The sequence below is a fragment of the Hordeum vulgare genome, chromosome 2H (genome assembly GCF_904849725.1).
Source record: "Hordeum vulgare subsp. vulgare chromosome 2H, MorexV3_pseudomolecules_assembly, whole genome shotgun sequence".
NCBI lineage: Eukaryota > Viridiplantae > Streptophyta > Magnoliopsida > Poales > Poaceae > Hordeum > Hordeum vulgare.
Window position 1 is genome coordinate 434,888,276 of NC_058519.1, and position 21,917 is coordinate 434,910,192.

Consider the following 21,917-nt stretch of genomic DNA (forward strand, 5'->3'; position numbering starts at 1 on the left):
TGAATGCAAAGTGAAAAAAAAACCTTCTCGAAGATGCGGGAAGACATCTTTATCTGCTTCTAATGCATGATAAAGCACACTGGTATCATGCATAGCACCTGGTTGGCCAATAGACGCATATGTGAAACGCATGTCGAAATCACATACAACCATCACATTTTGAGTTGTACTACCTGATCTGCCAATATATCTAATGACATCCTTAGGCTTAACAGTTGCAAGTATGTTGCGTTCCATCAATAGCTCCAATGCAATCTTTGAAATGTGGCCACATTCTCTTATCATTTCTGATTCTACCATGAACAGTAGAGAAGTTTGGATCTTTTGGTCGCACAAAATCTTTAGACATCTTTACCAAGCTACGCAGAACAAGATCAAACTTTCTACTGATTGTGTCACCAGAATGCTTGAATCGATTTTGCGCTCCCCGATTTGAGTGACATCCACCACATATGTAAAAAAAGAGTGCTAGAGCTTCAAAAGTACTCATATGCGTAGTTGATTTCAGACCATATGTACTAACCAAAAGATCATGCAAATTGTGAAACATTGTAGAATTCATACGGAACATGCGGTGGCTCTCCCCTGGGGTGCTCAAGGTTTCTTTCACCCAGCCCATTCCACTGAGAATTGAAGTCCTAGGTTCATTCTTATCCAACCTCCCCTGGGGTGCTCAAGGTTTCTTTCACCCAGCCCATTCCACTGAGAATTGAAGTCCTAGGTTCATTCTTATCCAAGTACGTCGTGTGATACTTTTCAACAATAGTTACAGCTGAAGCAAGATTGCTTATCATCATTTTGTGTAGGTGCATCAACTGTACATCTTCATCATGCTCTTCATTGGAGTAATTGCTCCCTCCACTGTCACTTTCGCTTGAGGACATCTATGCATATAACATACATGAGCCACTTTGCAATGAGAAATGAGTCAATAACAATAATGACGTACATAAATAGATAATTTGTAACAAACTGGACAGGGTCTTACGAGCCAAATAAATAACTAAATGCAACATGAAAGATAGGAGTGTTGAAGGCATACTACTTATAGGAATGCCTTAACAATTACAACCAAAATATTATAATCTATTTGCCATACTTGGCATCATATTTCCTTTGAAGCCAGTCAAAGCGTGCACTAGCATCAAGTATGGTCATAAACATTTCTCTTTGCTCCTTCTTTACGAAAATCTCAGAAGCAATGAAGTGCTCATTAGTGCCGATGACAGCACCACATTCTGTAACCAGAGTCATCGCATCTTTGATGGTACAAACTGAGGCATCCTCTCGTTGTTTAGCAATGGATTCAATGGCTGCTTGCGACTTCTTGCTCAGCTCAACAGTTTCTTTCAAATGGTATTGCATGATCGCAGAATCACTTTTTGATTTTTTTCCTTTTCCTTCTATAGCACCACCAACACTTTTTCCTTTATTATTAATAACTGGAGACTCATCTTCCTCCTCACTTTCTTTGTCCTCGTTCTCATCTCCGTGGTCTTCAGCATCAACATTCTGAGGACTTTGAGGCATGCTACCATTAGCAGGAGGCCAATGGTCTTCAGCAGTGTTGCGCAAGTCTTCAAAGATCTTGGCCAAAAGGTCCTCATTTTGAAGTCCAGCCTTTTGAAACCTACCACAACCTTGGTATTTCTGTCAACGGCAAGTACTAAACATTAGACATCCATGGATAGTAGTTGTTGTATGTGCAGAAAAATAAACAACGATTAGTAGCTCACTTTCTTAAGATTTTTCCAACGCTCGGCTGAAGCTGTAACTGTTTGCTTCACAGGATCCCAGCCCATATCTGTCTCCTTTTTCAAACTCTTCCAAATGTAGTAAGCACTTTTTAGTTTATCCCATTTATTCTTAAACTGTCTTTTGTTGTACTGTATTCCAGTCTTCTGATAAAATTTATCAATCACTGTTGCATACCCAATGTTATTCATATGTGTATTTGGGCGATTTCCAGCCTCAACTTGTTCCTTGAACAGCTCACAAACCAATCGAGTGTGTTCTTCATTCCACTCAGCAGTTGCTTCCATTGCTACTGTGTTCGGCATAAATTACGTAAGCAGCAGTACCAGCTGCTAAAAAATATATATTGAAGATGCACGGAACAAGTATGCTAGTATTACTACTAATATATGAAAGGAAAATATCCTACACAATAAATAAATTAGCTAGTAATACTACCTACAAATCTGATAGTACGTCTAGCCGTACATCTGCACTTCGTGCATAGTTATCGACAGTCAATCTGAAATCTATCTTGAATATACATGCTTTTCTAGGAACTGACTTCCTCAATCAATATTGACACATGTCCTGTTAGAATTTGAGAGGGGATGCAAAAATCTTGATACAAGCAATTGGGACAGGTGAACATGAACCAATCTACAGCCTACGGTTTGGGATGGGTGCCATACCTTAACAGGATAAATGGAAAATGAAATTCGGCACTGTAGCAGGTCGTCTTCGTAGCTCTCCGGTGACGGCCGTGGCTGCTGCCGGTCGCGGCCTCGGTGACGGCCGTGGCTGCCACCGGTCGTCTATCTCTGTTTCTTGTACGAGGGAAAGAGAAGATATGAAACAGATTGACCGAAGCGGTATGAGATTTGGGGTTAGTAATGGCAATGGTGGGTAATATCTCTTAACTTCTCTGGGCCTTTTTGATTCCACAAAAATAGAATCAACCTGTGGGTCGCTCCTCCGCGCTAGTCTATTTTCTGCTCTGCTCCTCGCTGATCCACGGATCCTATTTTCTTGGAGCTCTTGGCATTCGGCTCTGCTCCCTCGGCTCCCGTACAGAATTTGAGAGTAGGAGCCGTGCCGAACACACCCTAAATAACAAATACCATGATATATAGAAGTTAAAGAATACAAACCACGGAATATACGCACAAATGTAATGAATTTGTGCAAGGCAAGGAGACAAGAGATACCGCTTTGAACATCCAAATATATGTAGCAGGCATAATCTTAAGCTTCTGTAGGAGGCTAGGAGCTCTGCTAAGAAATTTTGATAACCAATCAAGATTGTCTGAGCAGAAGTATTGATCTCGGATTGTCGGTTGTACACGTTTAGCACGGTATCTGGACCGTAAAATCTGAGTTCAACGGGTATGATGATGTTTTTGTGCAGGTTAAATTAAAAATCATGCTGATGGAATTTTGTACCTCTCAGTTTAGAGGGTCTAAAGCATTCACCATCTCTGCTAGTACACCCATGATACATCAAGAATTATGAATCTGACTAAAATAATGAAAATATTAGTAGTATTTAGTTCAATCCATCATTAAAAAATAGCAGCAGATTGGAACACAAAATGGAGTTAAGAAATAATATAAACTAAACTAACATAGATGTGTTGTTCAAGGATTCTCAATGGAGACGCCACAAAAGAAAAGACCCCCTATCCGATTACAGTCAAGAGGCTAAAATAGACTAATGGAGAAGTGGGGATAAATCAGAATAGCACTATTCATCCTTGAATTTAGAAGTGGAGATAAATCAGAATAGCACTATTCATCCTTGAATTTACCAGTTCTCATTATACTTCATGATCATTCATGTAATGTCGGTCCATTGCGTGAAATAGTAATTCAGGTTACCCAAAAAATTGTATGTATCCATCATATATTTGTCATGCTTATGGTCATAAAAAACTATTACACACAAGGATACTTCAGAAAAAAACATATGTTAATTCATGGAAGTATCTCAACAAAATCCCTACTGAAGAGCCACTTCTTGTTTTGCAAATGGTTATAAACAAAGTCTTTTTTTAACATTGGAATCTCAATAAGCATGCTTAGTAAAGGTTATGCTGCCATACCTGGTTTTTGTAGGGGTGCACAAAATCAGTAGTCAGCTCGACGTAGTTGCCCTTCATGACACTGGCCGGACCTCCCTTGAATCCACACATGGTGCTGCTTTTGGCATGCTCGTGCAGGTAATCTGGTCCACAACACCAACCATGACAAGTCAACAAACAAGAATTATTCAGGAAACACCTCAAAACAACAAAATCAAACAAGATTTATCCTCAGATTTTCCATCAGAAAAAAGACTGACACAGTGCACTAACAGTTCTCTAATTCAATTATAAACACTGATTTTCAATCTCAGTTGGTCTCAGCTAGTGCTAAATGAACGTGCAGCTCGACATCACTCGCACTTACCAAAGACGTCGTAGATCAATTGCCCCCTTGAGCCTGGGCAGAGGGTTGTCCATACGGCCATCAGGAAGCACGACACCGATCTTTAGCGGCTTCGTCGCGACCGACTCGGATGATGGCTGGCTATATAGGCTGGAGAAAAATTGGCTATCTCATCTGCGAGATCGAATCACGACCATCAAATTCCACATTCAAACCCTCCTAGCCCGCGATCCGGCATGACAATATTCGGAAGGGACGCAATCCAGGGAAGAGGGCGTTCATTACTCACCGGGGCTTCGAGCGGCGGTGCTACTGGCTCGTCGGCGAGTGTGAAGTTGGAGTAGGGGACGGAGGACAGAGGACGGAGGATGGAGGGGAGGAGCAGGGAACAGAGGACGGAGGACGGAGGATGGAGGGGAGGAGCAGGGGACAGAGGACGGAGGATTGGCTATCTCAGTAGCAACGATGCATTTCGTTTTATCTGAGAAACCCAAGGAAAACAATAAATTGGTGGAGGCTCAAAATAAAGCTTCTCTACTTTGCAAAGCTGGCATATGTTATCATTTTCAGTTTGTTCTATCAGTTGATACTTTGCAACTTTCGCATTGCTCTGCCAAATGATGGAACAGAATAAATAGTTTGCATTGTTCCAGTGAAGCATATTAAACAAAATAAGAACAAATAATCTATGTGTGAGATGGCATGAGATCGTAATACTACCCCTTTTGTTGCCTTCATAATTCCCTCAATCCTCAATGACTGAATGATCGTAATTTCCTTGATCCTCATAGTTGAACGTTCTGTGTCACTGGACTCACTCCCTGGAGGCCAGCAGTAAGCAACAACATGAGGAGGCTAGCAGTAAGCAACAACATCACCTGGTCAGCAGCAAGAAACAACATCGGTATTCAACAAAGCATAGCTACATGCAAGATACACACATTATACAAATATATACATCAAAGTACAACAGCAGGCCATCAACGACAAGCTAGCAAGCACGCAACACCAAGCACCCACACAACACACCCGCTCGCGAGCAGAACAAGCAGGAAGGGAGAGGATAGGAGGAGAGGAGATACCTTGCCGGTGACGGGACTCCTGGCGGCGGCGGCGGCGGCTACTCGTGGTGGCGATGGAGGTGACTCCACAAGGCAACCATGGCGAATCCACGCGGCGGCTAACGAATTCAGGAGGCAGCGACACTTGTTGGCGCACCACGGTGGTCATCTATAGATGATTTAGACGAAGTGATCGACGATATTCCATATGGTGAGTACGACACCAACCTCTTGCACGCTAATGAGAGATAATAGTGTTGGAGGGCAGACCAACCAGCACCCAGCAGGGAATACCAGTGCAGATCTCGAACATGTAGGGAGCAGAGGGCTTCGTGCGGCCATGCCGCGGGCTCGTTCGCCGGGGCCTCCCTGTGTGCACCCACTTTGTAGGAAGGGAGGAGGGTGGTGCGACCGGAGAGCGAGGGATACGGACGTCGTCGCGCCGTTGGATCACACGGACTCATTCGTCAGCGGCCACCGCCGCGTCGCTGGATCGCGCGCTGCCTCAAAGGGTGGAGGCCGGTGCGGCTAGAGAGGCGAAGGGGAGCGGGCGCCGCCGCCTCGCAAGCACGAGCGGGCGACGTGTGGAGAGGAACTGGCGGATGTGGGTTGGGGGCTAACGTGGGATGAAAACAATGGACTGAAAAATCCAAAATTCATTTTTTATATATCAAAAAATCTTTAAAAAATACAAGTACCATTAGTACAGATAGGTTTGTGTCATTGTTGATGCCCTGGCACCTCTCGCTCGCTCACGCACTGCCTCGCCGCGCTACTCCACGGCGAACGGAGAAGAAAGGAGGAGGGAGAGCACAAGGACATGGTGGGGATTTTCTCCCGACGCACGTACACCGTCGCCGCAACCACGGCTTCTATTCCGAGCACGAACTCGACATCCACACCAGGTTACAACGCACCCCACTCGGATTTTATACCCAGGGCTGGCGTCGGGAACAACCCCCCCCCTCCCTCCAGTGCACACGATCCAGCCCCGCACGCTCTCGTCACGGCCACCACACGCGCGTACGCGCCCCGCACGCGCGAGGCCCGCGTCAGATCGTGCCCTGGAGACCCGGTCCAGCACGCTACCTGAGCCCTAGTCTAAGCACACATGCCGCGCATAGACTTGATAATTTTGAAATATTGATCCCTAGAATTGCACTCAACTAAGCCTGAAATGTGATGTTTGAAGGTGTGCCATTTTAGCAAAAATGTTAATGTTATCTTCGTTCTACAAATTAAGCATAGACTTGGGGCTGAGAACATGATGGCTGGGTGTTGATAAAAAAATCCGAAAGTGACCTTTAAAAAAGACAAGCAAATGCTTTGCAGATATGCTTGAGTCGTGGGCGTTGAATTAAAAAAAAGTACAAATATTGCAGCTGTGAAACTTAAAAGAAAAACCAAATTCAAAATGCATACACAAGATCATAGGTGGGCCATGGGCATGTGGAAAGTTAGAGCGAACCGAGTTCCCAGCAAAAACTTGCAAATGACGAAACATTGGTGAATAAGACTTCGAATTGAATGAGGCCTAATCGACGGACATACAAGGTGTTTATGCACACAAATACCATCTTTACATGCCATGATAAAAATATCAGCTCATATCCCCCAAAAAACAATCGTACTATCATGCTTTACCAGCTTGTTACCCAGCACGGTAAGTTGTCTGCCTGGAACAGGATAAGCCGGCAAATTCTCTAGTAACTCATCAGTACAGTTCACGTTTTAGCGGTCTGCATCCAGTTCTTGCTCATCCACAGCTATAGCCCGATGTCATTACACCATGTACCTCCAGCATCTGCAGTCCAAAATGTTCGCATGTCCCTCCATAGCTTAGGGCTTGATGTTGTTTCAAGCTTCTTGTGAGCAAGAAAACTTCCAGAAGGAGCAGCAGTTCTCATCGCCTAAATGTGAAAGATGAATCATAAAGAAGTGTGTAGCACCTGCCATTGAAGCAACATAAACATATTCTGAATGCTTGAAGTCTAGAACATTCACACACACCTGCCAAACTCGATTCCTCTTCGAATTCATCTTGCATACCAAATCTTCTGTGCCCAGATGATGTTGTAGCAAGAGGAAGGTATGGATGAAAGGAAAAACCGTTGACAGTATCTAAGATCAAGGAGATAAAAAATCACATGGGATGTACCATAAAAGAATTGCATATATATTATGTAAACCGCTCTATAGACAGAAATTTAGAAACACATACCAGCAGTTGCTTGGAAGCCTGTCACCCACTGGCCACCTTGAAGGTCGTAAATATGGACCATGCCGTCCTATCGAAACACAAAAATCATGTTTGAAAGGTTCAATGGTTTGGAATAAGAACGAAAATGAACAGAAAACATGAGAAGCAAACCTGCCCACCAGTGGCAAGATGCTTGCCACAGGGCTCAATATCAAATTGTACTCTTTGATTAGTAGTATCACACGATCTGTACAACCTAATGAAGGGATTCCACACACAGAAAATGGGAAGAGTTTGACAGAAGTCAGAAGAATATGACTCCACTTAAAATAAGACAGATTAACCTATCAATTCCACTTCCCAAATCCAACAAACTAATTATACTTATTCTAAGCAATTTTGGAAGTAAAGTAGAATGTGTTTAAATACTTACTTGTAAACAATTTCCACGATGACCAATTCCAACTCTACATAATGACGTGAAGAGGTATTTGTACATAATGACCCGAAGTGCCCTCAGCTCGGTAATCTCGAGGAGAATACAGTATTTGGACTCGAGACCTTCCTGAATTCGTGCAAAGGACAAACCAGATCAGATCAGTTACAGCATTTGGCCAGCAGATTTAACAGTAAAAACAAGCCAGGCTAGATATTTTGGATAGGGAATACTACTAAAGGTATTTCTTATGTTAAATGATTAAATAAATGCATTCTCTGCTGAAGCAAAATAAAAAATAAATAAATTCTCCATGTGATTGGTGCTCAACTGATCATCTCTTCTTTACGTACCATTAGCAAAGTATGTCTAGTGGGCAACTGTATGTTCTTTTAAGGGAGTGTGTAGTTCTTATCTGGATGAGATTTAACCAAGTCACATCTAACTCATACGCCATTGATTTTACACGAAGATTCGTGTGTGTGATTTTACCGCCAGAACTCAAAAGACAAAAAATAATAGATAGAAACTAAGAAAAAACATCCAGGAATACCTCAGACTAACCATCTCTAGTTTATTTCTGCACTTTAAAAAATCATATCTGGATACACAATTAATTGTAAATAAAGAATTGGTTTAGTATCAGAATTCAACATTTTCTTATGAGAAAATCATCAATATAATATGTTTCTGTTAGAACGTTCACAAGGCTTGAGTTGCGGGAGGGAGAATTGTAGGGGTCAAATTTAAGCAAAAAATCACATTCAGAAGATGAAATCAGCCTCTGCGTAGACGACTTTCACCAAGCAGGACACCCATTCCCAATGGCCCAAACAGGAGAGACACTGTCCAATGCCAGCAATTTTTCACCATTGATGAACCTCCAAATTATCAGCACATACGAATTCATATTTTGGGTTGGGCAGAGAACATTTCTGAAGCAAGACGTTGCCATCAAAATCAACAAGGGGACCTCCAACCCCCACCTACCACAAACATGAGGATGGAGGCATGAAAAATGCAATTCATAATTCCTGAAACTAAGGATATGCATCAGCGCATTAAATGATAGAATATATAGCCATTCATACCATCAAACAGTTATTTATTTGAACCGTACAAACTAAAGCAGCTAGCTCACCTCATGGATTCGGCATGTGCTTAAAATCTTCTCATCGGTTTGAGCGAATACAGAGGCAAGATCTACTCCACTTGTGGTCTTTAATTCTCCTGAATCATAATAGCGCCATACAGCTGCTACCTTCCTATAAGGCTCAAACTGCGTGGCACGATCAAGACTTAGATGATGTAGATGGGTGGGATTAATAACATCAACATTCTTGATTTTGACGATGAAAAAATGAACATATAGCTCAGGATTCTCTACCCACCCAGTGACAATCTGATCATCAGGAAGGCGTACTTTAATCTGAAATGAGCACAGGGAAATGGCTGTACTGAATTAATCATTACAGGTGCAGCATATAAATTTTGCATAATTAATAATTCAGAAAAGCTTACCGCCAAACTTTCGGCGATCTTCCTTCTAGGGTAAGTATACGGAATCAAATTTTTCGATGTCAGGAAACACGTGGCATCAGGACATGAGCTTTCGATGCATGAGCCTGTGCATTCACGTAATTTGGTATCACCTGGAGAGGGAGAGAGTCATACGTGCAAACTGAATAGCTGATCTTAAAACAAGTTAATATGAGAAATTATTAAGAATGTAATCACCAACCATCGAATGAGGTCAGCGCCACAACGCTCATGCTTAATCTGGAAATTACTTGCTTACTCAAGGCACCTTTTCTGGATTTACTCAATGTCCCTACGGACTTAGCACTCAAACCTGGTTAATTGAAACAGAATCATGTGTGATACAGTTAATAAAACGTTCTACTATGAATAGTCAGGAAAAAGGAAGCAGAAATGGACTCACTTGGCCTAATTGCTTTCATCTCACTGTTCATTCTGGCCCTTGAAGCATCATCAGCCCCTTCCTTAACTCTAACACTGCAGCGCAACGCAGAATACTCAAAGAGATAAATCCACAAAGGCAACATATCACAACCACATACACAAAATGAGCAAGTATTAAACAAGGGAACAGAACAAGGGAGCCAAATAGTTACAGATATTTCACAGCAGAGAAATTTAAGAAAATCTTAAATAATTTCCACATGGGTCATCTTGTTAAATGTATGTTCAAGTCTAGCAGAAATATGTATTAGCGCCGGCATTGAAATAACAACCTTAATCTAGTACAGTGCAGATCTAAACAATTTAAGAAAAGAAACACATGAGTAGAAAAATAGCTAATGGGACAGTTTTGGGGATATAAATTCGTAAACCTTGGAACCTGCTGTTTGGCTTTGAGAATGATATACCTTGCATACAAACTCAAATAAAAATTGAAGGGATATGTAGAATAGGATACAGTAAGAGAGAAGCATGAGTAAACACCAAAGAGGGAATTGCAGTTCATCAATACTGAAAGTGTACATACCTGACCTTCCTGTGAAACAACAAGAATCGGAAAATTCCCTCCCTTCGCACGTAGGCGGTCTTCTCCATTTTGGTACGAGAGGAGTTCATCCCGACAAAGTTGCCATCAAAATCAACAAGGGGGCCTCCAATCCCCGCCTAGCACAGAAGTGACAATGAAGTTACATAGAAAATGCATGTAATTCATAATGCCTGAAACTGTACAAAAGCAGCTCACCTTGTGGATCCGGCACGTGCTTACGATTATCTCACTGGTTGCAGAGGAAAGATTTAGCCCGCTTGTGGCTGTCAAAAACCCAGAACTGAAACAGCGGTATACAGTTGCTACGTTCGTATGAGGCGCAGGCTGTATGTCACAATCAAGACTTCGGCGAGCGGCGGGAGGAGGCGCGGTGACGGGGGAGGGTTCGCGGCGAGCGGCGGGAGGAGGCGCGGGGAGGGTTCGCGGCGGGCGGCGGGAGGAGGCGCGGTGGCGGGGGGAGGGTTCGCGGCGAGCGGCGGGAGGAGGCGCGGTGGCGGGGGGAGGGTTCGCGGCGAGCGGCGGGAGGAGGCGCGGTGGTGGGGGGAGGGTTCGAGACGAGCGGCGGGAGGAGGCGCGGCGCAGCGAGCGGGGGGAGGAGGCGCGGCGAGCGGGGGAGCAGGCGCGGCGTATGGTCCGAGTGCGAGCGGGGGAGGAGGGAGCGGAGGAGGCGGTCGAGTGCGAGCCAGGATCCTCGTTCTTTTTTTCTTTTGAAACCGCTAGGATTGATTCCTCTCGCGAGACGTGGGATTGTTTAGCGCTAACGAAAACTGCATACTTTCGTTAATGACCTATCTAGACCCTTGATTAAGTGATTAGACGGTTGAGATGATGAGTTGGATCTTCCTCTTCGTGCTTTTATTAGTAGAGATAGAGATGAAACCGCTAGGATTGATTCCTCTCGCGAGACGTGGGATTGTTTAGCGCTAACGAAAACTGCATACTTTCGTTAATGACCTATCTAGACCCTTGATTAAGTGATTAGACGGCTGAGATGATGAGTTGGATCTTCCTCTTCGTGCTTTTATTAGTAGAGATTAGCGATTTAGTTTTGGCTCGTTAGCAATTTCATTAACAGCATAAACAGTTTGTTGATAACATAATTAAATAGTTTAAATTTATAGTTGAATTTGCCCTAGTGGTAGTACATAAATATGAGAATCCTCGTTTCTAGGAGTGCGAAATGCAATCTGAAGTGCAGAAGAGCAACTAGCACGGAACCCCGCCTAATCGCAAACAAGGACCCAAAATAGTATTTTCTCTAAACATCAACGCCTTGTTCGCGAAAACATCCCAGAAAATATCGAATATATCCCCATCGTCCCATTTATCCGCGTCCATCTTTCTCCTCTTCCCCTCGCGGCGGCGTCGTGGGTGGAACCCGCTCCAGGCATTCTTCCACCGAAGATCGGGACGATTTCTCTTGTAGGTGACGAACCCTAACTTGTTTGGATTTGCTCCCATCTTTTCTCCTGATCTAATTCTCTGTTTCTCTTCGATCGATACGTCCAGTTTTCCGCGGCTAGATTTGGCGTCGGGAGAGGGAATTCGATCTGAAAATGGGGCTGTTCCGGGCCGCGTCGGGTTTAGCCCGGGTGGCGCTGCGGAGGAGCCTGTCGCGCGCTCCGGCGAGCCCGTTCGCCGGCCCCGCGCCGCGGTACTTCCACTCGACGCTCCCCCGGCGGTACGCGGCGCCTGAGCCCCGCGCCGTGCCGCTCTCGCGCCTCACAGACAGCTTCCTCGATGGGACCAGCAGCGTGTACCTCGAGGAGCTGCAGCGGGCGTGGGAGGCGGACCCGACCTCCGTCGACGAGTCCTGGGACAACTTCTTCCGGAACTTTGTCGGGCAGGCCGCCACGTCGCCCGGCATATCCGGGCAGACGATCCAGGAGAGCATGAGGCTGCTGCTGCTCGTGCGCGCGTACCAGGTGAGCGGCCACATGAAGGCCAAGCTCGACCCTCTTGGGCTGGAGCAGCGGCCGGTTCCGGATGTCCTGGACCCGGCGTTCTACGGCTTCTCTGAGTCTGATTTGGATCGGGAGTTCTTCCTCGGGGTGTGGAGGATGGCTGGGTTCTTGTCAGAGAATCGGCCTGTGCAGACACTTCGTTCCGTGTTGGCGCGTCTGGAGCAGGCCTACTGTGGCACCATTGGTTACGAGTACATGCACATACCTGACCGCGAAAAGTGCAACTGGCTGAGGGATAGGATCGAGACAGTTAACCCAAGGGAGTACACCTATGATCGTCGGCAGGTCATGCTCGATAGGCTCATCTGGAGTACCCAGTTTGAGAATTTCTTGGCACAGAAGTGGACCACTGCAAAGCGATTCGGCCTCGAAGGTGCCGAGACACTGATTCCTGGTATGAAGGAGATGTTTGACAGGGCAGCTGATCTTGGTGTAGAGAGTATTGTCATTGGGATGCCACACAGAGGCAGGCTCAATGTCTTGGGAAACGTCGTACGTAAGCCCTTGCGACAGATCTTCAGTGAGTTTAGTGGTGGTACCAAGCCTGTCAACGAGGGGGAGGGTTTGTATACAGGGACAGGCGATGTCAAGTACCATCTAGGAACTTCATATGATAGGCCTACCAGAGGTGGGAAACATATCCATCTATCATTGGTTGCAAATCCAAGTCATTTGGAAGCAGTCGATCCTGTTGTTGCCGGGAAGACCAGAGCAAAGCAGTACTATTCTAATGATCTTGACAGGACCAAGAATCTTGGGGTGCTGTTGCATGGTGATGGAAGCTTCTCAGGGCAGGGTGTTGTGTATGAGACCCTGCATCTGAGTGCACTTCCAAACTACACCACCGGTGGTACAATTCATCTTGTGGTCAATAATCAGGTTGCATTCACTACTGATCCGATGTCAGGGAGGTCTTCACAGTATTGTACAGATGTAGCCAAAGCATTGGATGCTCCAATTTTCCATGTGAACGGTGACGACTTGGAGGCTGTGGTTTATACTTGTGAACTTGCTGCGGAGTGGAGACAAACATTTCATTCTGATGTAGTGGTGGATATTGTATGTTACCGTCGATTTGGGCATAACGAGATTGATGAGCCCTCCTTCACCCAGCCTAAAATGTACAAGGTACTATCCACACCCCCACCATGCTCCAAAGGAAAGAAAAAGGGAAAACACCATTATGATTATGATCCGGCACACAATTCTAAGTGCATTTTGCTTTTTTATTCTTAATTTCAGTCCTGGTCATTCCTTACTTTTTGAGTAATGTCATCTTCGGAACTCTGGCTAGTTTATCATTTAGTAGACAGAACTGTGAGCCATAAGTATTTTACTTATCTGTTGGTAAACAGAAGTAGAAAGATTGCCATAAATCAGCAATAAAACTGATTCCACATAATCAAATAGTGATGTTATACGTGTAACATGTTGCCTTTTACATTTCAAAAGTTCTTTCTATCTGAATCAGGTGATTAGGAACCACCCAAGTGCGCTTGAGATGTATCAAAACCAGCTGTTAGAATCAGGGAAGATCTCCAAGGAAGATATTGACAAGATACACAAGAAGGTCAGCACCATACTGAATGAGGAATTCAAAAAGAGCAAAGACGATATCCCCAACAAGAGGGACTGGCTTTCAGCTTACTGGACTGGGTTTAAGTCCCCAGAACAGATTTCACGTATCCGAAACACCGGGTAAATGATTCTTTCCTTCCAGTTTGGTTGTTTCTGTGTTGCCCTCCACATTTTGTGGAAGTATATTTAATGTAATGCATTTGCAACAATGCAGTGTCAAACCAGAGATTCTAAAACGTGTTGGGGAAGCCATGACAACTCTGCCAGAAACTTTCAAACCTCATAGGGCTGTCAAGAAGATTTTTGATCTGCGTCGCCAAATGATTGAGACTGGGGAAGGCATTGACTGGGCAGTGGGTGAAGCACTTGCTTTTGCAACTCTTATAATTGAGGGGAACCATGTCAGGTTAAGTGGCCAGGATGTTGAGAGGGGTACATTCAGCCACCGCCATTCTGTCATCCATGACCAAGAAACTGGAGAGCAGTACTGCCCACTTGATAATCTTGTCATGAACCAGAATGAGGAACTATTTACTGTAAGCAACAGGTAAGGATTGTACTGTGCTAACTTGTTCCAGTTAGGGGTGCACATAGGTTACTTAAGTTAGATTTCTTATAAAATGATTAAACAGATAGACCAAAAACTGCATCAGCTTGTTCGGTTATATTGTTGGTTTTATGTTTTACATAGTGAGTGATTTTATATTCATGCACATAAGGAAAGCTTCAGATTGGCATGATCCATCAATGACCGTAGTTTTGACAGTGGACACATACTGACCAATTATGCTCATTATTCTCAACTCTGGAATGGAGAATTTGTTGGAGCCGCCACTCCCTTGCCCTAGCTCTCCTCTCACTCTCGCCAGCTCGCTCCTAGCAGCCGTGGCTCGATCAGCAAGACGAGGAAGAAAGGGATTCAAAGAAGTTCAGAAACAATGGTGGACACAGAGACTTTTCCGGCGGACATACGCTTTCTCCTTCCCTCGAGCACGAACTCGACAATGTCCTCCGTTACAACGATCATCCCGTGGGTTTATATCCCCGAGCCAGCGTACTGGGCACGCACCCACGCCTCTACTCGCCCGCGATCTACTCCACGTCCTGCATGCTCTCGCCGCGCCCGCTACACACACGCGTGCGCCCGCGTCTCGCGCTGAGCAGCACCAGACGATCCGATCACCCCGCACGGCTCGCCAACAGACACACACACACACTACCCTGGTGCACGGACACGCCCATGCACCCAACGCACACACACACGCCCTGATCCTCGGACCCGACGCGCCCAACAAGTCCAGCGTGCGCCCATACCCGCACTGGACGTGCCCGGCTCGTCGCCGTGGCTTATTCGCCCATCATTCACGCCCTAAGCCGCGGCTCAGAGCAGCCCGGCGTCCTCGACGTCGGCGTCCATCATCAGTGCATGCCCCGCGGCCGGCTCCTTCCGCAGCAGAGGGCACTCCCTCTTGAAATGTCCCCTGACGCCGCACTTGTAGCATTTCCCACGACGGTTGTCCCTGCCGCCCGATGCTGTGCTTGCCGTGCCGTCGTCGTCGTCCCCTCCGCGCGCACCGTCCCGACGCCGCTCGTGCGCACGCCACTGTGCCGCGGTGAACATGAGCCGTTCGCCGTCCGTCTGCCCGCGCCGACGCAGCCGCTCGTCGAACGCCTTCAGGCGTCCGAGCGCGTCCACGAACAGCAATGTCGACATGTCACAGAACTGCTCCATCCCGGCGACCGCCGCGTACAGGCGATCCGGGACGTAGTCCAGGAGCTTCTTCACCATAGCCGCATCGTCGAGAGTCGCTCCCAGCCCGGCGTAGCGCTCCGCCATGCCACTGATCTTCCCCGCGAACGCATCCAGCGACTCGTCGCTCACCATGCGCAGGAGCTCGAACTCCCCGCGCAGTGTGCCCCGCCGTGCCGCGCGCACACGGTCCGCGCCGACGAAGCGCGCCTTCAGGCTAGCCCATATCTCCGCCGCCGTTTCCTTCGTAGTCACCTGCAGCAGAAGGTCGTCGGCGAGCGCCCGGAGCAGATAAGCCCTCGCCGGCTTATCTTTCTTGGCGATCACCGCCGCCGCCGAGTCCTCCGCCGGAGCCACCGCCTCCCAGAGCCCTGCAGCGTCGAGATCCGCCTCCACCTTGATGGCCCAGGTGGTGTAGTTGTCCCCCGTCAGCATCGGGACCGACGTCGTCATCGTCGTCCCCGTCCCGCCGGAGTACGGGACCAGCGCCATGTCCGGCGAGCTCTCCTGTCACCCGAGGCTCTGATACCAATTGTTGGAGCCGCCACTCCCTTGCCCTAGCTCTCCTCTCACTCTCGCCAGCTCGCTCCTAGCAGTCGTGGCTCGATCAGCAAGACGAGGAGGAAAGGGATTCAGAGAAGTTCAGAAACAATGGTGGACACAGAGACTTTTCCGGCGCACATACGCTTTCTCCTTCCCTCGAGCACGAACTCGACAATGTCCTCCGTTACAACGATCATCCCGTGGGTTTATATCCCCGAGCCAGCGTACTGGGCACGCACCCACGCCTCTACTCGCCCGCGATCTACTCCACGTCCTGCATGCTCTCGCCGCGCCTGCTACACACACGTGTGCGCCCGTGTCTCGCGCTGAGCAGCACCAGACGATCCGATCGCCCCGCACGTCTCGCCAACAAACACACACACACTACCCTGGTGCACGGACACGCCCATGCACCCAACACACGCACACACGCACGCCCTGATCCTCGGACCCGACGCGCCCAGCAAGTCCAGCGCGCGCCCATACCCGCACTGGACGTGCCCGGCTCGTCGCCGTGGCTTATTCGCCCATCAGAATTGACAATTCTCTTTTCATTTCTAAGGAGACCGGTTAGACATAACCAAATTGGGGCAGTATTACTGAAGATGCAATTTGTCATGCTAAAGCTCCAAATTATTGGCGTTTTTTGCTGATCCGCTGTCATGATTTTTTTAGCTGCCGAGATATGCTACAAGGTTTGTACAAGTTGGAATTGAGCAGCATAAGTGGCATGTGTAGCAGACATGTTGCTCAGGGATGGAATCATGGCTAAATACATGTTGTATAATCTTGGAGGATTATAAGTTCTGGGATGATCTAAATAAACATCATCAGTACTGATTGGAATAATTGTTAGACCCAAAACAACTCAGAGATTTAGTTGGTTTGGAAGATTGATTTTTGTACATGCTTATAATTGTTCCATAACTGTTAAGAAAATCTGAAGCGAGAAAAACAAGAGGATATTCTGAACAAATTGTTATATTCTCTCAACTGCCTAAATTAGTAATTTTAGGTAGGAACTACTTGGGGTGCACTTTACGGAGTCATAACCTTGTCATCTGAATATAAGCTTGTCACTTAAATAATTATTTAGATATATACTGATCTCATATTTTGATGCATTTCCTTTTTTTGATGTCATCTCTTGATGTGTGCTATAATTTGAACAGTTCCCTGTCAGAATTTGCTGTTCTGGGCTTTGAGTTGGGTTATTCAATGGAGAACCCAAACTCACTGGTTTTATGGGAAGCACAGTTTGGTGATTTTTCAAATGGGGCTCAAGTGATATTTGATCAGTTCATTAGTAGCGGAGAGGCAAAATGGCTCCGCCAGACCGGGCTTGTCGTCTGCCTTCCTCATGGATATGACGGTCAAGGGCCTGAACATTCTAGTGCAAGAATGGAGCGCTTCCTTCAGGTAGCATTTTGCTCAGGTTGCAAAGATGTAGACACATGTATCTCTCCTGTTTATAGTACCTGTATGATATATGCACATAAAAAGAACATACGAAGAGAGCTCTTACTGTAAATTAGCTCTTACACAATTTTATCATGACATACACGCACAGTGCTGGAACTGCCATAACCACACACTTTGCATTATTTATATAAATATTCCCATATACTGGCAAAATGTATTTTTTCCCTCCACTTCCTTGCTTATTATGTTTTGCCTGTTCGCATGACCTAAGACGACAAAGCTAAATACCTCATAGGCAAACCTCTTTCATGAGAGTGCATGTTAATTGCACAACACTTGTATTGTGCTTCCTCTACTTCTGAGTTCTGACTAGATAGTTGTAACTACACCAGACTTGATTCTTAATTGGACTTCTGTATCATGCAATTTATGGGTTGTACTGTACTTCACAACAGGTGAGAGCCGAAAGCCATGGAATATTGGTGAACAATTTTGAAGTATTACGTTAAATTTCATATTTTGTTAATATAAATACAAACTTGCAGAACCAAAAAATTCTGCAACTATGCTCTTACAGAGATAAGTTTCTTTCATAGGCCTGGGTGATGGAGATCTTAAATGCTGCTGCCTTTTGGTTTAATTATATTCCTTTTTTAAGATTGTCCATGATTGCAGATGAGTGATGATAACCCCTATGTTATACCTGAGATGGATCCAACAATGAGGAAGCAAATCCAGGAGTGCAACTGGCAGGTCGTGAATGTCACAACTCCTGCAAACTATTTCCATGTGCTGCGTCGCCAGGTGAATATAATAATGCAACCTCCCTCCCCCTTCCCTTCCTCCTAGCCTTGGCAACCATCTTTCGGTGCATTAATCTATATTTTCCTCTGTTTGCAGATACACCGGGATTTCAGAAAGCCTTTAATTGTCATGTCTCCAAAGAATCTCCTTCGTCACAAGGACTGCAAATCCAGTCTATCTGAATTCGATGATCTTGCTGGTCACCCTGGATTTGATAAGCAAGGGACACGCTTCAAGCGTCTAATTAAAGACCGGAATGACCATAAGGACCTTGAGGAAGGAATCAGACGTCTAGTTCTTTGTTCTGGAAAGGTATGTTATGTTATACTTGCTGGAAGCTGTACGTCAACAAAGTTGCTTCTTCACCTAGTGATTTTACAACTAACTTTGCTACGATCTAGGTTTACTATGAATTGGATGAAGAAAGAAAGAAGTCAGATTGCAATGATGTTGCGATATGTAGAGTTGAGCAGCTCTGTCCATTCCCCTACGACCTCATTCAGCGCGAGCTGAAGAGATATCCAAGTATGTGGCAGAAAATACCTTTGCTCAAATATTTCCATCATGTCGCTATCTTGAGTAGTTTTTCTTTTCTTTTCGTACAAGGCTTGCATGTAGGGAGAGAAATCTTACAAGCCAATATTATTTGAAATGGGGTATAGAACAAATGAACAATAGGGAGTGATTGGTCAAGTAGTGCAGGATTTTATTAACTAGGATACTTGTTTCTAGTTTAAGAAGAAAAAAAGCACTTTTGTTGATCCAGTACACTTGTGGGTATGAGAATACTCATATTGTTTGCTCTTGTGAATTCTAGTAGTTTCATATTGTTTGCTCTTGTGAATTCTAGTAGTAAATAACCACGTAAAAATGATGGCCTAGCAGCACTAAAAGTATATACTGTCTGCGTATTTCTGTTGTGCAGATGCTGAGATTGTTTGGTGCCAAGAAGAACCGATGAACATGGGGGCGTATGCCTACATCAATCCCCGGCTGCTGACCGCGATGAGGGCGCTCGGTCGTGGCAGCATAGATGATATCAAGTACGTCGGAAGGGCCCCATCTGCAGCCACAGCTACAGGTTTCTACACTGTCCATGTGCAGGAGCAAACCGAGCTCGTGAAGAAGGCGCTGCAGCCAGACCCCATCAAGTCCCCGTTCTGAACGTGTAGGTTCTTTGCATAGCCATGAGAGCTTCTGATCTCCTACCATGCAGAAAAACAACAGGTCTAAATTACAGCCATTTGGTGAATAATCGTTACGCATGTGTGGTACCGCGCGCGTTAGAAACGGTCTGAGGTCCATTTTTTCAGTGCATAATTTTGTTCCCGTCATCGCCTTTTGTCTACATCCTTTTGTTTTGCTGGGTGCTAAGGTAAAACAAGCTGTCCTACGGGACGGTACATCCCTTTGCCAATAAAGAACTGTACCCAGTACTGATGTATGTATGTCCTACGTGACGGTACATCCATACTGCTGTGCCTTGCATATGATTCCAGTCTGTCTCTCTGAAATACTTGGAAAGAAACTGTACACAAGGACAGTTCAATGAAGTGGCAGGCACGCTACTCTCTCCCAGGCCAATTATATACTCCATCCTTCCCATAATTCTTGTCGTTAATTATGGGATGGAGGGAGTATGTGGCACATGCTTTCGTCTCGTCGCTAGACATGCATTAAGTAGGCTTCTTGTGTTACTATTATGTCTGAACTTGCCGTTTCCTTTCGTTCCATTTCTTTTTTAGATGCAAGATCCATGACTGCCCGGTAGATCCATTTCTTTTCTTTTGAAAAGGAAAGTAACCCTCACGAAAAATTGAATTGGCATCCAACAACAAGAAACTGGATAGCGGCCGCCTGGGCGTCCCAACGGGCCGAGGGCCATAGCACTACCAGGCTGTTAGTTCCTCGGACGAACGCGCACTTATACACAAGCAAAAGGGGACACCGGTCTTAGAAAAAACAAGCAAAAGGATACTCAACTAAAAAAAGAAGAGCAAAAGGACACCCCTTGCCTCAAAGAAAAAACGAGCAAAAGGACGACGATCCTACGCTTCGGCTCAACAAAAAGAAAGAAAAAAAGACGTTTGATCTTTAAGAATAGCAAGACAGATAGCAAATGCAGTATTCGTGCACTCATTAATGCAGCTTAAGGCAAGGACCAGCTGTACAAATCCAAGCGTGATTTCTCTGTCAGTACTGTCCGGACAATGATAATCACTTGGTCCTCTTCCCGGCTTTTGTTTGTGTCCCTTGCATAGAGCACTTATTCATTGAACGGCGCCTCGGTGGCTGCATCTTCAGATTCAGACACCATCTATCACCCAAACAAGTTTAATACGACTTCTTTCAATTACACAAGGCCTGCATATAGTGGTTTAAGGCTATTCATAGTAAAAAGTACTCCCTCCGTCTCGGTTTATAAGTCATATTACGAAAACCAAATAATCCCAAAACACTAAGGCACGATGCATTAACTTTTACCTCGTTTCTTGTTTTTTAACTTGAAGAAAGGAACCAACCAATAAAAGACGCGGGGCGTGTTGTTTTTAATGACTTGAGACTAACTAGCACGATATGCATTGGTCAATTCATTGCACGCAATGATATTAATTAGCAAGTTAACATTAATTTTTCTTGTTTTTCTCTTCGTCTTGGTTGCGGTGCACAACCTAAGATGATTTATAAACCGATACGGAGGGAGTATCGTATAATAGTATCATGCATATGATATTATAATGTGTGATACTATCTTAATAGTACATAATATCACAAAGTAGTATCATGTATGATCATATTTATTGGACACAAAGTAGCATAACATTTAACCTGATACGATATCTATCTATGTTACTCTAACTCTCTTTTCTTTAATTCTTTGCCACGTCAGCTTGTTTGCTATTTTCAAGTGCATGATACCGGCTAAGATACCCCACTATGGCCAGCCTAATTGTGTGTTTTGCATGGTGTATTTTTCACACGGTTTGAGGTTTCTACGAGCAAATCTATGCTAGCTAAGGGCTCCAACATTGATCCTCAAATCGTACACCGTATCCGGAGGCGGCTCGAGCGCCGACCCCTTTCCCCCGTCTGAGCCCCCCTCCCGCTACTCCCTCTCCCCCTCCCGTCATCGCCAATAGCTCATGCCGGACAAAGGTCGAGCGGATTTGGCGGCGACGACGTCCTTCCCCATGAAGAGTGTTCACGAGCCGGGGGAGGAGTCCTCCCTTGTGATATCATCCATGATGCACCTAGAGTGTGCATGTGCGAGGGAAAAGAAGCCAAGTTAGATCGATAGGGTGACTTGGACGCACTAGAAGAAGAGTTCGAACTTCTACCAACAACAGGCTTGGCGCTATCAGAGCAGGGAAGTTCGTGCGAAGACATAAAACTTGGGCGAGCTTGTGCTGCATCTCCCTGAGAAGAAAAAGAATAAACTTGCACTCAAATAGGAGGGACCCTTAATCA

At 45.6% G+C, this 21,917-nt stretch overlaps 3 protein-coding genes across 15 annotated transcripts; 1 reads left to right on the forward strand and 2 right to left on the reverse strand.

The window, feature by feature from the left end:
- Positions 1-932: 932 nt before the first annotated feature.
- Positions 933-5,821, reverse strand: LOC123426548 (L10-interacting MYB domain-containing protein-like). 12 transcript variants are annotated; one of them, XM_045110396.1, is made up of 10 exons: positions 5,244-5,821; positions 4,882-5,039; positions 4,451-4,642; positions 4,183-4,335; positions 3,837-3,958; positions 3,178-3,253; positions 2,943-3,093; positions 2,427-2,840; positions 1,737-2,047; positions 933-1,650 (listed from the first exon to the last, which is right to left on the reverse strand). In XM_045110396.1, exons 9-10 carry the CDS (start codon positions 2,040-2,042, stop codon positions 1,087-1,089), a joined length of 870 nt encoding a protein of 289 aa, XP_044966331.1. In that variant the 5' UTR covers positions 2,043-2,047; positions 2,427-2,840; positions 2,943-3,093; positions 3,178-3,253; positions 3,837-3,958; positions 4,183-4,335; positions 4,451-4,642; positions 4,882-5,039; positions 5,244-5,821; the 3' UTR covers positions 933-1,086. The 12 variants fall into 12 exon arrangements, with proteins under 12 accessions (XP_044966331.1, XP_044966336.1, XP_044966341.1 ...); XM_045110401.1 differs by having other exon boundaries at positions 4,451-4,771; XM_045110406.1 differs by having other exon boundaries at positions 2,427-2,561; positions 2,695-2,840; positions 4,451-5,039.
- A 1,459-nt stretch (positions 5,822-7,280) lies between these two features.
- LOC123427969 lies at positions 7,281-11,849 on the reverse strand. Its single transcript, XM_045112115.1, has 11 exons — positions 11,653-11,849; positions 10,584-11,145; positions 10,368-10,504; positions 9,801-9,874; positions 9,600-9,710; positions 9,380-9,510; positions 9,250-9,287; positions 9,000-9,137; positions 7,856-7,987; positions 7,444-7,510; positions 7,281-7,343 (listed from the first exon to the last, which is right to left on the reverse strand). The coding sequence occupies exons 1-8, from the start codon at positions 11,847-11,849 to the stop codon at positions 9,116-9,118; spliced, it is 1,272 nt and encodes a 423-aa protein (XP_044968050.1). The 3' UTR covers positions 7,281-7,343; positions 7,444-7,510; positions 7,856-7,987; positions 9,000-9,115.
- On the forward strand, positions 11,570-19,783 carry LOC123426549 (2-oxoglutarate dehydrogenase, mitochondrial-like). 2 transcript variants are annotated; one of them, XM_045110408.1, is made up of 9 exons: positions 11,570-11,810; positions 11,898-13,480; positions 13,824-14,050; positions 14,145-14,477; positions 17,396-17,642; positions 18,321-18,449; positions 18,546-18,761; positions 18,851-18,974; positions 19,375-19,783. In XM_045110408.1, exons 2-9 carry the CDS (start codon positions 11,945-11,947, stop codon positions 19,611-19,613), a joined length of 3,051 nt encoding a protein of 1,016 aa, XP_044966343.1. In that variant the 5' UTR covers positions 11,570-11,810; positions 11,898-11,944; the 3' UTR covers positions 19,614-19,783. The 2 variants fall into 2 exon arrangements, with proteins under 2 accessions (XP_044966343.1, XP_044966344.1); XM_045110409.1 differs by having other exon boundaries at positions 11,617-11,814.
- Positions 19,784-21,917: the final 2,134 nt, after the last annotated feature.